The sequence below is a fragment of the Salmo salar genome, chromosome 10, assembly GCF_965601325.2.
Source record: "Salmo salar chromosome 10, fSalSal1, whole genome shotgun sequence".
In the NCBI taxonomy this organism is placed as follows: domain Eukaryota; kingdom Metazoa; phylum Chordata; class Actinopteri; order Salmoniformes; family Salmonidae; genus Salmo; species Salmo salar.
The window spans coordinates 58,174,014-58,190,857 of NC_138300.1; the positions used below are offsets into that span (position 1 = coordinate 58,174,014).

The window sequence follows — 16,844 nt, forward strand, 5'->3', positions numbered from 1 at the left end:
GAAATGTATGCATTCACTACTGTAAGTCGCTCTGGATAAGAGCATCTGCTAAATGACCAAAAAAATAAATATATATATATACTGCTCAAAAAAATAAAGGGAACACTAAAACAACACATCCTAGATCTGAATGAAAGAAATAATCTTATTAAATACTTTTTTCTTTACATAGTTGAATGTGCTGACAACAAAATCACACAAAAATAATCAATTGAAATTCAATTTATCAACCCATGGAGGTCTGGATTTGGAGTCACACTCAAAATTAAAGTGGAAAACCACACTACAGGCTGATCCAACTTTGATGTAATGTCCTTAAAACAAGTCAAAATGAGGCTCAGTAGTGTGTGTGGCCTCCACATGCCTGTATGACCTCCCTACAACGCCTGGGCATGCTCCTGATGAGGTGGCGGATGGTCTCCTGAGGGATCTCCTCCCAGACCTGGACTAAAGCATCCGCCAACTCCTGGACAGTCTGTGGTGCAACGTGGCGTTGGTGGATGGAGCGAGACATGATGTCCCAGATGTGTTCAATTGGATTCAGGTCTGGGGAACGGGCGGGCCAGTCCATAGCATCAATGCCTTCCTCTTGCAGGAACTGCTGACACACTCCAGCCACATGAGGTCTAGCATTGTCTTGCATTAGGAGGAACCCAGGGCCAACCGCACCAGCATATGGTCTCACAAGGGGTCTGAGGATCTCATCTCGGTACCTAATGGCAGTCAGGCTACCTCTGGCGAGCACATGGAGGGCTGTGCGGCCCCCCAAAGGAATGCCACCCCACACCATGACTGACCCACCACCAAACCGGTCATGCTGGAGGATGTTGCAGGCAGCAGAACGTTCTCCACGGCGTCTCCAGACTCTGTCATGTCTGTCACGTGCTCAGTGTGAACCTGCTTTCATCTGTGAAGAGCACAGGGCGCCAGTGGCGAATTTGCCAATCTTGGTGTTCTCTGGCAAATGCCAAACGTCCTGCACGGTGTTGGGCTGTAAGCACAACCCCCACCTGTGGACGTCGGGCCCTCATACCACCCTCATGGAGTCTGTTTCTGACCGTTTGAGCAGAAACATGCACATTTGTGGCCTGCTGGAGGTCATTTTGCAGGGCTCTGGCAGTGCTTCTCCTGCTCCTCCTTGCACAAAGGCGGAGGTAGCGGTCCTGCTGCTGGGTTGTTGCCCTCCTACGGCCTCCTCCACGTCTCCTGATGTACTGGTCTGTCTCCTGGTAGCGCCTCCATGCTCTGGACAATACGCTGACAGACACAGCAAACCTTCTTGCCACAGCTCGCATTGATGTGCCATCCTGGATGAGCTGCACTACCTGAGCCACTTGTGTGGGTTGTAGACTCCGTCTCATGCTACCACTAGAGTGAAAGCACCGCCAGCATTCAAAAGTGACCAAAACATCAGCCAGGAAGCATAGGAACTGAGAAGTGGTCTGTGGTCCCCACCTGCAGAACCACTCCTTTATTGGGGGTGTCTTGCTAATTGCCTATAATTTCCACCTGTTGTCTATTCCATTTGCACAACAGCATGTGAAATTTATTGTCAATCAGTGTTGCTTCCTAAGTGGACAGTTTGATTTCACAGAAGTGTGATTGACTTGGAGTTACATTGTGTTGTTTAAGTGTTCCCTTTATTTTTTTGAGCAGTATATATTTAAAAAAAACACCTGTAAAAACAAAAAGAAACACAAATTATGCAATGGTTAGCATGTGTGGAACCCTAAAACAGATAATCAATGGACTACTTTTTTATTGTTCACTGTTCGCTCCAACCATTAATTCACTAAAATGTACCCAAGTAAGGTCTTATTGAATAGTTTTTACACAGGTAGGGATAAACATTAACACACTGTTGCCCTTTAGGACCAAGAATGAGGAACACTGAACTAGACTCAACAATATTGTCACAGCTATTCCAGAAGAGATCAGTCTAATGCATTAAGGGCGGTCCAGGGAAAAATGATTCACCACCTTTCTCCCCCGCCATAGATTTATTAACATTGGATTGGTGTAGTCATTGGCTATAGAGGGGAGTTTCCATCGTTGTAAAATCCTTGACAGTGAACACTTTGGGAGAGGGTGGACAATCAGGACACAATGCTACCCTTTACCCCTAAGTTGAAGTACACACTCATACAATCACCCCCATGGTCTTAAAGGGAATGGACTGGTGATGTAAGGAATAAGGTGGAACTGACTCAAACCATGGTCTTAAAGGGAATGGACTGGTGATGTAAGGAATAAGGTGGGACTGACTCCAACCATGGTTGTACTTTTGTCCATGAAGGGTAGTAGCCAATTGCAGACCATTGGCAGAGGGAGGGGGGGAAATCAGGGCACTTTGGTGCATCCTCACCTGTCTGATGGTAGGCTGCTGGGTCAGCAGCATCTGGAAGACAGGCGGGGGCAGCAGCATCTAGAAGACAGGCGGGGGCAGCAGCATCTGGAAGACAGGCGGGGGCAGCAGCATCTGGAAGACAGGCGGGGTCAACAGCATCTGGAAGACAGGCGGGGGCAGCAGCATCTGGAAGACAGGCGGGGGCAGCAGCATCTGGAAGACAGGCGGGGGCAGCAGCATCTAGAAGACAGGCGGGGGCAGCTGGGTCAGCAGCATCTGGAAGACAGGCAGGGGCAGCTGGGGCAGCAGCATCTAGAAGACAGGCGGGGGCAGCTGGGGCAGCAGCATCTAGAAGACAGGTGGGGGCAGCTGGGTCAGCAGCATCTGGAAGACAGGCGGGGGCAGCTGGGTCAGCAGCATCTGGAAGACAGGCAGGGGCAGCTGGGGCAGCAGCATCTAGAAGACAGGCGGGGGCAGCTGGGGCAGCAGCATCTAGAAGACAGGCGGGGGCAGCAGCATCTGGAAGACAGGCGGGGGCAGCTGGGGCAGCAGCATCTAGAAGACAGGCGGGGGCAGCTGGGTCAGCAGCATCTGGAAGACAGGCGGGGGCAGCAGCATCTGGAAGACAGGCGGGGGCAGCTGGGGCAGCAGCATCTAGAAGACAGGCGGGGGAAGCTGGGGCAGCAGCATCTAGAAGACAGGCGGGGGCAGCAGCATCTAGAAGACAGGCGGGGGCAGCAGCATCTGGAAGACAGGCGGGGGCAGCAGCATCTAGAAGACAGGCGGGGGCAGCAGCATCTAGAAGACAGGCGGGGGCAGCAGCATCTAGAAGACAGGCGGGGGCAGCAGCATCTAGAAGACAGGCGGGGTCAGCAGCATCTGGAAGACAGGCGGGGGCAGCAGCATCTAGAAGACAGGCGGGGCAGCTGGGTCAGCAGCATCTGGAAGACAGGCGGGGGCAGCAGCATCTGGAAGACAGGCGGGGGCAGCAGCATCTAGAAGACAGGCGGGGGCAGCAGCATCTAGAAGACAGGCGGGGGCAGCAGCATCTAGAAGACAGGCGGGGGCAGCAGCATCTAGAAGACAGGCGGGGTCAGCAGCATCTGGAAGACAGGTGGGGGCAGCAGCATCTAGAAGACAGGCGGGGGCAGCAGCATCTAGAAGACAGGCGGGGGCAGCTGGGTCAGCAGCATCTAGAAGACAGGCGGGGGCAGCAGCATCTGGAAGACAGGCGGGGGCAGCAGCATCTAGAAGACAGGCGGGGGCAGCAGCATCTGGAAGACAGGCGGGGGCAGCAGCATCTGGAAGACAGGCGGGGGCAGCAGCATCTGGAAGACAGGCGGGGTCAGCAGCATCTAGAAGACAGGCGGGGTCAGCAGCATCTGGAAGACAGGCGGGGGCAGCAGCATCTAGAAGACAGGCGGGGGCAGCAGCATCTAGAAGACAGGCGGGGTCAGCAGCATCTGGAAGACAGGCGGGGGCAGCAGCATCTAGAAGACAGGCGGGGCAGCTGGGTCAGCAGCATCTGGAAGACAGGCGGGGGCAGCAGCATCTGGAAGACAGGCGGGGGCAGCAGCATCTAGAAGACAGGCGGGGGCAGCAGCATCTAGAAGACAGGCGGGGGCAGCAGCATCTAGAAGACAGGCGGGGGCAGCAGCATCTAGAAGACAGGCGGGGTCAGCAGCATCTGGAAGACAGGCGGGGGCAGCAGCATCTAGAAGACAGGCGGGGGCAGCAGCATCTAGAAGACAGGCGGGGGCAGCTGGGTCAGCAGCATCTAGAAGACAGGCGGGGGCAGCAGCATCTGGAAGACAGGCGGGGGCAGCAGCATCTAGAAGACAGGCGGGGGCAGCAGCATCTGGAAGACAGGCGGGGGCAGCAGCATCTGGAAGACAGGCGGGGGCAGCAGCATCTGGAAGACAGGCGGGGTCAGCAGCATCTAGAAGACAGGCGGGGTCAGCAGCATCTGGAAGACAGGCGGGGGCAGCAGCATCTAGAAGACAGGCGGGGGCAGCAGCATCTAGAAGACAGGCGGGGGCAGCTGGGTCAGCAGCATCTGGAAGACAGGCGGGGGCAGCAGCATCTGGAAGACAGGCGGGGGCAGCAGCATCTGGAAGACAGGCGGGGCAGCAGCATCTAGAAGACAGGCGGGGGCAGCAGCATCTAGAAGACAGGCGGGGGCGGCTGGGTCAGCAGCATCTGGAAGACAGGCGGGGGCAGCAGCATCTGGAAGACAGGCGGGGTCAGGAGCATCTGGAAGACAGGCGGGGGCAGCAGCATCTAGAAGACAGGCGGGGGCAGCAGCATCTAGAAGACAGGCGGGGGCAGCAGCATCTAGAAGACAGGCGGGGGCAGCAGCATCTAGAAGACAGGCGGGGTCAGCAGCATCTAGAAGACAGGCGGGGGCAGCAGCATCTAGAAGACAGGCGGGGTCAGCAGCATCTAGAAGACAGGCAGGGGCAGCAGCATCTAGAAGACAGGCGGGGGCAGCAGCATCTGGAAGACAGGCGGGGGCAGCTGGAGGAGCTGCTCGGGTTGCCCGTAGACAGCAATGCCGTTGGGCAATGGAATCACTACCTTCTCATAGTTCCCAAAGGGCTGTAACACAAAATAGATGAGTTGAAAGGCAACCTGTCAGGTCTGGGGCAAATTAACTACTAAATAGAAAAGTATTTTATTCCAAAAATTACATTTGTAACCTTCAAATATCACAACAGGAAACTTAGTCCATATCATTGATCAGCCCCCTTTCAGATTCTCTGGAACTGTCCCCACAGTTGACAATATTTACTGATATGTAAACAAAAAACTTGACTTGCAACAAACAAAATGTCACATACAAGAACTCAGTGGGAGAGGATGTGTCTACAATATGAATAGAAATACATTTTAATTCATTCCTTAAAGTAGCCCTTATGTTGTAATATCACTGTATCCTTCAGTACAGGACTGGGCATATAGATGATGAGAGAGCACACTCGGCTATGTCCTAATTCTACTCCCTTCTCCCTAAGTGTGCACTTGCAAACTCCTTGTCATGAATTGAAAAGCATAGAATTAGAAGGAGGGAGTTCCCATTGCTATATCCATGCAAGAAAGTATATAAGTGCACACTTTGGGAGAAGGAAGTGAATCGGGATGCAAACATGACTTGTAAGTCCAATTAATTGGAGTACTGCCTATGAGGAGGAAGGGTGGTCCACACAGTCTGTTCTCAGTGTGTGATGCATGATGTGTCTTTGTGTTACACAATCCAGTGCCAAGTAATGACTTGGAACCAGTACAGTATCGACCTGTATGCTTTCAACCCTTCCACCTCTTATCTATCCATCCAAGCAGTAATACCAATGGGATAGCTACAGTGTATCAGGGGTAATACGAATGGGATAGCTACAGTGTATCAGGGGTAATACGAATGGGATAGCTACAGTGTATCAGGGGTAATACCAATGGGATAGCTACAGTGTATCAGCGGTAATACCAATGGGATAACTACAGTGTATACCAATGGGATAACTACAGTGTATCAGCGGTAATACCAATGGGATAACTACAGTGTATCAGCGGTAATACCAATGGGATAGCTACAGTGTATCAGGGGTAATACCAAAGGGATAACTACAGTGTATCAGCGGTAATACCAATGGGATAACTACAGTGTATACCAATGGGATAACTACAGTGTATCCCAATGGGATAACTACAGTGTATACCAATGGGATAACTACAGTGTATCAGCAGTAATACCAATGGGATAACTACAGTGTATACCAATGGGATAACTACAGTGTATCAGCAGTAATACCAATGGGATAACTACAGTGTATCAGCAGTAATACCAATGGGATAACTACAGTGTATCAGCAGTAATACCAATGGGATAGCTACAGTGTATCAGCGGTAATACCAATGGGATAGCTACAGTGTATCAGGGGTAATACCAATGGGATAACTACAGTGTATCAGCGGTAATACCAATGGGATAGCTACAGTGTATCAGCAGTAATACCAATGGGATAGCTACAGTGTATCAGGGGTAATACCAATGGGATAACTACAGTGTATCAGCGGTAATACCAATGGGATAACTACAGTGTATACCAATGGGATAACTACAGTGTATCAGCCGTATTACCAATGGGATAACTACAGTGTATACTAATGGGATAACTACAGTGTATACCAATGGGATAACTACAGTGCATCAGCGGTAATACCAATGGGATAACTACAGTGTATAGTAATGGGATAACTACAGTGTATACCAATGGGATAACTACAGTGCATCAGCAGTAATACCAATGGGATAACTACAGTGTATACCAATGGGATAACTACAGTGTATCAGCAGTAATAGATGTGCTCAGTGAACACGCCCTCCTGTTTTGTCCACCACCACGCTTCTCCATCCACATCTGAAACTCCTAAACAGACAGAAAGACAGACAGACAGGCAAGCAGACAGACAGACAGAAGGATGGACACACACACACACACACACACACACACACACACACACACACACACACACACACACACACACACACACACACACACACACAATGTGAAAATGAAAACAAATGTAAAGCTAAATGTTCTATTATAAATGTATGACAAGCTGTCAGATGACACCTTGATTACCCACATACCATAGTGATCTCATAACTTGCTAGCTGGCTGTGACCTCATCATAACTTACTAGCTGGCTGTGACCTCATCATAACTTACTAGCTGGCTGTGATCTCTAGTAACTTACTAGCTGGCTGTGACCTCATCATAACTTACTAGCTGGCTGTGACCTCATCATAACTTACTAGCTGGCTGTGACCTCATCATAACTTACTAGCTGGCTGTGACCTCATCATGACTTACTAGCTGGCTGTGATTGAAAATATATCTCCATATTATCTAGTTAGCAAGATAATTGTTTCAATGCACCTTTCAAATATGAAATTTCAAGACAAAAAAAAATGCACTTACCTTGGAGTGTTTTGTTGACATCTTTTTTTTTCTCCTGTTAATGTAGTTATCTAGGCTTGCCAATACCACGGTTAGCTAGCTAGCATCATATTAACTGCTAGCACGCATTCGTCGTAGCAACAGTAACTATGGGGCGGAGTTATGGGAACAAAAGCAGTGAATCAACTTCCAAAAACACACAGATTGTCGTGACGGTCACAGTCATTCAGATTCGATAGGCAGTCAGATCTGGTCCTGATTATGGAGGGGGTATCAATAGAGCCTGGGGACCAAGTTATCCCCTCCAGAGTCATACTCTCTCATTATAGGAAGTAGGGGTGCTGAGGGTGCTGCAGCACCCCCTGAAAAGAAATCGGAATAATTTGAAATGTTGTATTTATTTTTGGGCCTTTAGAGGATATATCCATCTGTAGCGCCAGTGGGGATAAAAATATTTATAATTTGTTGTTGCTAACATTAGCTAGGTGGCTAAATGCTCACTACAGAATGGTTAACATAACTTCCTGGTCCTCTACCTCAATAGAATGCCCACTACAGAATGGTTAACATGACTTCCTGGTCCTCTACCTCCTCAATAGAATGCCCACTACAGAATGGTTAACATAACTTCCTGGTCCTCTACCTCCTCAATAGAATGCCCACTACAGAATGGATAACATGACTTCCTGGTCCTCTACCTCCTCAATAGAATGCCCACTACAGAATGGATAACATGACTTCCTGTGTGGTTAGTCATCCCTCCTCATCTGAAGGTGATAGGCCTTCTCTGGAACAGACTTCCCTAAACCAGACTGCTGGTGTCGTCACCAGGGGCCACAGGGCTCCTTTGCAATGGTAGTATGTGTGATTGGGATGGGGGATTCTGATTGGCTGATCCTCTGGAAATGTCCAGGCATATGTGATGTTAGCAGGACGTCCTTCAGATGACATTTAACAGGACTCAATAACATACCAGACACACACACACACAAATGACATGCACGTAAACACACACATACACAAACGACACGCACATGCACACACAACAGGCGAACACAGAGACACACTGGTGCCATGGAAACCGCCCTGCCATGGCCTCCAAGGAGCGTGTCATTTGGGTGTGTATATAACCTGCCGTGGGGACGAGGCTCGGTCCCAAATGGAACCCTATTGTCTTTACCGGACCCTTATCACAAGTAGTGCGCTATACACTACAGAGAATAGGATGCCATTGGGGACGCGGGCAGAGAGACAGGAGAATGATGTCATATATCAGACAGGGGGTGGCTGTGAGCTCATTTAATGAAGAGATGAAATACAACCAAATGGGCTTTAGAAGTCTATCCTGTTCCTTGATATTTTCTTTATGTCTTTTCTTGAAGAATGCTGTTGTTTTGCTTACTGTGTGTATTGAATGTAGCTAATATATACACTACGGAAAGAGACATATTTTAAAAATCTCTTTAAGCTGTATGATTTACTCCGTTCCACTAATGGCTGTCACTGTAAACAAGATGGAAGCAGGCAAGTCTTTACCGCATTGATTTTAAGCTCACTTTAAAAAAAGGGCTCTATCAAGAGTTACAGCGCGATTGAAATTTAAAAAGACAACGTTCCCTTGTTCAGCGGAGGATGCATTCACAGTAACCGCTGCAGATGTCTGCTCCATAAGGAAATTACCTTCACATTTTTATTTCCTGTAAGGCTTCAGCGATCCAGATTGAATATAGAGTCCTAACCTTATATTAAAGTAGTATAAGCTCTGTGGACAATATGTTGGATGGTTCATACATGGTCCTGTTCACGCCCTTATGCATTGCTGCCTTGAAAAGGTACAGCTTTAGTAGTAGATGTATGAACAACAGCACCACCTAGTGCCATAGAGTTCATACTGCAGAGACACGTTAGAGCAGTACCATGTTATGACAATAGAGAGCAGTAGATAGATACATGAGTTTCAGACACACCTTTATTTCGTCCCAAATGGCACCCTATTCCCTATATAGTGCACTACTTTAGACCAGAGCCCTAACACCCTATATAGTGAACTACTTTAGACCAGAGCCCTAACACCCTATATAATACACTACTTTAGACCAGAGCCTTCCCTATATAGTGCACTACTTTAGACCAGACCCCAAACACCCTATATAGTGAACTACTTTACACCAGAGCCCTAACACCCTATATAGTGAACTACATTAGACCAGAGCCCTATGGCACCCTATTCCCTATATAGTGAACTACTTTAAACCAGAGCCCTATTCCCTATATAGTGAACTACTTTAGACCAGAGCCCTATGGCACCCTATTCCCTATATAGCGAACTACTTTAGACCAGAGCCCTATTCCCTATATAGTGCACTACTTTAGACCAGAGCCCTAACATCCTATATAGTGCACTACTTTAGACCAGAGCCCTGACATTCTATATAGTGCACTACTTTAGGTCGAAAGTAGTGCACTGAAGAGAATAGGGTTCCATTTGTGTTACATTGGTGTCCAGCTGTAGGATTGAGAAGAGCTACTGGTCAAGGAGAAGACTTGGACTGTGATAGGAGACACACACTGTAACACAGACACACACACACAGTAACACACAGACACACTAACACACATGTTTTTATTCTTGCGTTGTTTTTTATTATTATTGTTTGTATATCATTGTACTTTAAATTTGTGTGACTTGTGTTACTTGTCAAGTTTTGTGTTTTTTGTGGACCTCTGCAAAAGCTCATGGGGATTCAAATAAACAAATATTTCATTCCTTAAAATTAGGTTACGGTTAGGGTCAGTTTCAGATTTTGGCTAGTTGGTTTAAAAGGGTCAGCTGTGTCTCTATAGTCTGTTCTACTGGTTAACTTGTTTGCAAATGTGTTTCCAAAGCTTCCTTAACCATCTTTTCCCCAGTGATTGACATCAAGCTGGACAAACCACAAGAGCCTGCAACCACTGAAGGCGGGTGCTCCTGTTAATCCCAACACCTGATTCTGCATCTTCATCTCCACCACATGCTTGTTGTGTTGGTTCGCCTCCAGTAGAGCTTTCAGATTGGAATTTGTCTTAATTACTGGTCATCAGTTGGAAACTAGCGTTACATACATTTCAGTTGTAAAATAGTGTACTTTATTAAAAGGAATTGCCAAAAAAGTCTTAAATTTACAAAATGATAAAAAAAAAAAAAAATACTTAACCCTCTCAAACATGTGAACTATACTTTTTTTGTTTGAAAAAGTAGAATGTAGGTGATTTTTTTTTCCTTTTATATTTTTGTATATTAAAAGAAATGCTTTGAAAAGTTGCAGATGACTGAGTTCTCCCCTTCTATGTATCCCCAATGGCACCCTATTCCCTATGTAGTACACTACTTTTAGACCATAGCACTAGGGTATAGGGTGTCATTGGGATGGAAGGAACGAGCAGCATGGAACAAGCAGTCCAATGGCTAGACAGAGGGCACACTATTCCCTATGTTGTGACCCCTAGGGCTCTGGTCAAAAGTAGTGCACTATATAGGGAATAGGGTGCCAATTTGGATGCTGTATATCTAACGCATGTTGTTCTTTTTTTTTCTTTTTTTTTTTTAGGTACTATTGTGCTCTCTACTGATGTACACGAGTTTGAATATGTAAATGATCTTTGATCATGTGACTTAATGCACTCTTTAAAAATGTCTTGATATTTTATGTTTTTGTTTTTCACAAAATGCTGTGAGTGAAACTGCATTTGTATACTTGAGTTTAGCCCATCTTCCATTGTCAAAAGTGTGTTCGTTAGTGTGTGTAAATGTACGCTTTCTGTATTAGGCAACTGTACATCACAACCATCCACAGAGGGCAGCAGCCAAGCGGTGTCCTCACTGAGGCCCGTGTCCTAGCTGGTTATCACTACTGTAGAGGGCAGCAGCCAAGCGGTGTCCTCACTGAGGCCCATGTTCTAGCTGGTCATCACTACTGTAGAGGGCAGCAGCCAAGCGGTGTCCTCACTGAGGCCCGTGTCCAAGCTGGTTATCACTACTGTAGAGGGCAGCTGCCAAGCGGTGTCCTCACTGAGGCCCATGTCCTAGCTGGTTATCACTACTGTAGAGGGCAGCAGCCAAGCGGTGTCCTCACTGAGGCCCGTGTCCAAGCTGGTTATCACTACTGTAGAGGGCAGCTGCCAAGCGGTGTCCTCACTGAGGCCCGTGTTCTAGCTGGTCATCACTACTGTAGAGGGCAGCTGCCAAGCGGTGTCCTCACTGAGGCCCATGTTCTAGCTGGTCATCACTACTGTAGAGGTTAGCTGCCAAGCGGTGTCCTCACTGAGGCCCATGTTCTAGCTGGTCATCACTACTGTAGAGGGCAGCTGCCAAGCGGTGTCCTCACTGAGGCCCATGTTCTAGCTGGTCATCACTACTGTAGAGGGCAGCTGCCAAGCGGTGTCCTCACTGAGGCCCATGTTCTAGCTGGTCATCACTACTGTAGAGGGCAGCTGCCAAGCGGTGCCCTCACTGAGGCCCATGTTCTAGCTGGTCATCACTACTGTAGAGGGCAGCTGCCAAGCGGTGTCCTCACTGAGGCCCATGTTCTAGCTGGTCATCACTACTGTAGAGGGCAGCAGCCAAGCGGTGTCCTCACTGAGGCCCATGTTCTAGCTGGTCATCACTACTGTAGAGGGCAGCTGCCAAGCGGTGTCCTCACTGAGGCCCATGTTCTAGCTGGTCATCACTACTGTAGAGGGCAGCTGCCAAGCGGTGTCCTCACTGAGGCCCATGTTCTCAGTGCCACATCACTAGCTGGTTTGTGTTTCTCTGTCATGTGCAGTGTTTGTTTCACAGTTACTCACTGCCATGCCACTCCTGTTGCTGCTGCACTGTATCATACTGTCTGTGTCATCGTGATTAGGTGTGAGTCCCAAATACCACCGTACTCCCTATATAGTGCACTACTTTATACGGTGAGGTAATTCTTAATTTGGATAGTCCATTTACACTAACAATTAAACAATCTACTAACCCTAACCTTGCCCCAACCCTTATTGTAAACCTAATCCCTACCCTGACCCTTATTGTAAACCTTAACCCCTACCTTAACCCTTATTGTAAACCTTAATCCCTACCCTGACCCTTATTGTAAACCTAACCCTACCCTAACCCTTATTGTAAACCTAACCCCCTACCCTGACCCTTATTGTAAACCTAACCTTTACCCTAACCATAACCCTTACCCTAGCCCCAACCCTTATTGTAAACCTAATCCCTACCCTGACCCTTATTGTAAACCTATCCCTACCCTGACCCTTATTGTAAACCTAACTTCTACCCTGACCCTTATTGTAAACCTAACCCCTACCCTGACCCTTATTGTAAACCTAACTCCTACCCTGACCCTTATTGTAAACCTAACTCCTACCCTGACCCTTATTGTAAACCTAAACCCTACCCTGACCCTTATTGCAAACCTAACCCCTACTCTAACCCTAACCCTTATTGTAAACCTAACATAACCCTAACCCTTATTCTAAACATTATTCCAAACCTAACCTTTACCCTGATCCTAACCCTTATCCTAACCTTAGCAAGCAGTTGCTTATCAACAGTTTGTTGATTGTATGACCATCTGTAGAGCATCTAAATGGACTATCCAAAATACATGGAAATAAATTATGACCTCTATTGTTTCTGTTCTGTATAAAAGCATCATAAAAATAGTTCAAAAGACTACCCTTGTCAGAGCCAGTCTGTTTGTGCTATCATGCCATCTCCCGGTGTCACTCGTTGTCATGTCAATTGACAGCAATGATGTTGACAAGAGCACAGGTCTATCTGGGACCAGGATACCCTCGTATCTGGTAATGGTGTGAACAGTTACACATTCCTGTCAAATAAACCCAAGAAGAAAAATAGGAATTTACACATGTAGACCTTGCAGGTTATGATGATGTTCAAGCACTTCATTGTAAATATACATCCTCCAAATTATTCAAACAACTGCTTCATTGTCATTAAAATTGTGTCATATAACATGTCCACTCCCTACGATGATAAAAAATGGACTTCTATGCTGCCTGTGTTTAAAAGGTTACTACTACTACTACTGAAATAATCTGGTCCTGTTTTCAGAACCAGGCAACGTGGTATACTGACTGGTATTGTGGTTAACCAGTGATCAGAACATAACTTTTTATTTAGAAAAATGTTCACTTTTAATTTTGAAATGTATATTTTTTTTTTCGTGAGACAATGCACTTTTTAAAAAGAAACGTATGGTGTTTGGCAGTTAGTGAAAATCTAGTCTTGTAGTCTTACAAAAGACCATAATCTTCATAAAATTTGGAGTACTGTGTCTTGACGGTTAGTGTAGAGTTTTAAACATTTGTGAATATGTTCCTGACCAGTCTCCAAAAATAAAAAGAGAAGCACCACCCTTGTGAATACTGGTGAAATCCTGAAATCCCGACCCATCTAACGAGCCAAATACTAGTCCAAGTTGGAGCCAAGTGAGCTAGCATCAGAACATACCTTAAATAGCTGGAGTAACAGCTCTCCATAGTGGGCTTACAAATGTACAGTAAAATACCGTTGAATCCCTGATGTCAGAAGAGAATCCCAGGAAGAAAGAAAAGAAACAACCCCTCAAAGTGAGAACTTCAAGGTAGTTATTGATTTTTCCACAACCCTTTGTAAATGTTACCCAAGTCTAACTATGGCTCTGGTACTTTCTGTTAGCTGAGTAGGGATGAAATAGGTTAAAAAAAAGACAGGCCTGGGGAGTCACAGAACTTAACATTTACAATGTTGATACTGTGAAGAGAAGAAGGAGGACTCAGACATATATTAGGATACCTGATAAAGAAATGCCCCTGATAGAAGAATGTGAAACATCACCTCCTTATTCATACCCACTGAAACATAACCCCTGCACCAAAACAACTAGTGAGGGGATTGACACCGTAGGCCAACCTTTACTTATCCTACTGTTTCACTCAATGTATTATTGCCCTGGTGCCTAGGAATGTATTGCTCTCAATGTACTGCCTCACTGGAGACAGTGTTGATATGTAAGGGGAGCACTTTGGGGGGGTATTTATTAATTCATTGATTGACTGATTCATTCATTGATTAATTACCATGTACACTTGTTCTTATGTATTTTCTTCTTCCCTGACCTGGGTACAGCACCCTCCTCGCCACTATATTAGGACTAGAGACAGTGTGTTTGCTCCTTCCCTGACCTGGGTACAGCACCCTCCTCTGCACTATATTAGGACTAGAGACAGTGTGATGATCCTGAGAAGGAACAATGGTTTACTGTTGATTTAACAATGGAACAATGGTTTACTGATTGATTGAACAATAGTTTACTGTTGATTGAACAATGGAACAATGGTTTACTGATGATTGAACAATGGTTTACTGTTGATTGATTGAACAATGGTTTACTGTTGATTGATTGAACAATGGTTTACTGTTGATTGATTGAACAATGGTTTACTGTTGATTGATTGAACAATGGTTTACTGTCGATTGATTGAACAATGGTTTACTGTCAATTGATTGAACGAACAATGGTTTACTGTTGATTGATCGAACAAACAATGGTTTACTGTTGATTGATCGAACGAACAATGGTTTACTGTTGATTGATTGAACGAACAATGGTTTACTGTTGATTGATTGAACGAACAATGGTTTACTGTTGATTGATCGAACGAACAATGGTTTACTCTTGATTGATTGAACGAACAATGGTTTACTGTTGATTGATTGAACGAACAATGGTTTACTGTTGATTGGACTACAACACCACAGTGCAGCAGCTTTGGGAAAATATGCGCGTCCCACACGTTACCCTATACAGTGCGCTACTTTTGACCTGGGCCCTGGTCAAAAGTACTGCCCTATATATAAAATAGGGTGCCATTTGGGACGCAGGCAATATCATGTGCTGGCTGTCGGGTGAGTTGGTTTGTGTTGGAGGCTGTTGAGGCTGGGGGCTGTGGATGCTGTTGAGGCTGTTGTGGCTGGGGGCTGTTGAGTCTGGGGGCTGTGGAGGCTGTTGAGGCTGGGGGCTGTGGAGGCTGTTGAGGCTGGGGGCCAGCCTGGCCCTGATTGGGTGTGTTGTATATCCTGTAGTCTGTTCATTGTCTTACGTCAGATAGCACAATGATTCCACCTGCAACCGTCGGTTGAGGGACGAGCGTCCCGTAGAAGTGACGCCACCTGACGTAAGATAATGGTACAACTCTGACGCAGCAGACCATAGGTCAGGACCCGGTTAGTTACGGTAACTCAGAGCAGACCATAGGTCAGGACCCGGTTAGTTACGGTAACTCAGAGCAGACCATAGGTCAGGACCCGGTTAGTTACGGTAACTCAGAGCAGACCATAGGTCAGGACCCGGTTAGTTATGGTAACTCAGAGCAGATCATAGATCAGGACCCGGTTAGTTACGGTAACTCAGAGCAGACCATAGGTCAGGACCCGGTTAGTTACGGTAACTCAGAGCAGACCATAGGTCAGGACCCGGTTAGTTACGGTAACACAGAGCAGACTATAGGTCAGGACCCGGTTAGTTACGGTAACTCAGAGCAGACCATAGTTCAGGACCCGGTTAGTTACGGTAACTCAGAGCAGATCATAGATCAGGACCCGGTTAGTTACGGTAACTCAGAGCAGACCATAGGTCAGGACCCGGTTAGTTACGGTAACTCAGAGCAGACCATAGGTCAGGACCCGGTTAGTTACGGTAACTCAGAGCAGACTATAGGTCAGGACCCGGTTAGTTACGGTAACTCAGAGCAGATCATAGATCAGGACCCGGTTAGTTACGGTAACTCAGAGATGGCTCTCCATTCACACTGTATAGAGATCTAGCATGTCTGTCCAAAACGATCAATAAAAATGTCTTACTATCAAAACCATCTCCTGTTGTTCTTGATTTGATTGAACCTGCTTTGATTCAACAAAACACAAGTGATTGTTCCTGGTTTGATTCAACAAAACACAAGTGATTGTTCCTGGTTTGTGAAGGTAGACTGGCCTGGTATACTGCTACCATTGTTTCTCTTCTGAGTCAGATTAGTGGATTTAAGTTATTCTTTGGATTATATAGGAGGATTCGGCACACAATCTGTTTATATAAAGGTGGAGTCGAACACGTTGTTTATTGTTACATGGATTTAAGTTATTGGTGTCGCTGTCTGAGTTTAAAGCTCTGATAGAGGAAAATATTGTTAACTATTCTTAATTGTTTTTATTGTATGGGTGTAGACACTGACTACTTCCTGCTGACCTCTTGCCAGGTCCACCTCCAAAAACAAGCTTTTCCTGGTTAAATAAAAAGGTCAAAACAATAAATAAAACCGAGCATTTTCTTGTCATCAAAGACATTAACCCATAGAATGAAAACACCTTGAAGGTAGAAACGTAGCTAGACACACCCATCAGGCTAGACACCCCCATCAGGCTAGATGTAGACACCTCCATCAGGCTAGATACCCCCATCAGGCTAGATGTAGACACCCCCATCAGGCTAGATGTAGACACCCCCATCAGGCTA

General features: G+C 46.4%; 1 protein-coding gene across 2 annotated transcripts in view; it reads left to right on the forward strand.

The window, feature by feature from the left end:
- LOC106560618 (ras-related protein Rab-6B) overlaps nucleotides 1-16,203 on the forward strand; it is a 180,750-nt gene extending 164,547 nt beyond the window's left edge. For both annotated transcript variants that reach the window (XM_045687974.2, XM_082957104.1), the window contains exon 8: nucleotides 10,216-16,203. In XM_045687974.2, the coding sequence (XP_045543930.1) occupies nucleotides 10,216-10,280 (65 nt within the window). In that variant the 3' untranslated portion in view covers nucleotides 10,281-16,203. The remainder of the gene's footprint in view (nucleotides 1-10,215) is intronic.
- The last annotated feature ends 641 nt before the right edge of the window (nucleotides 16,204-16,844 follow it).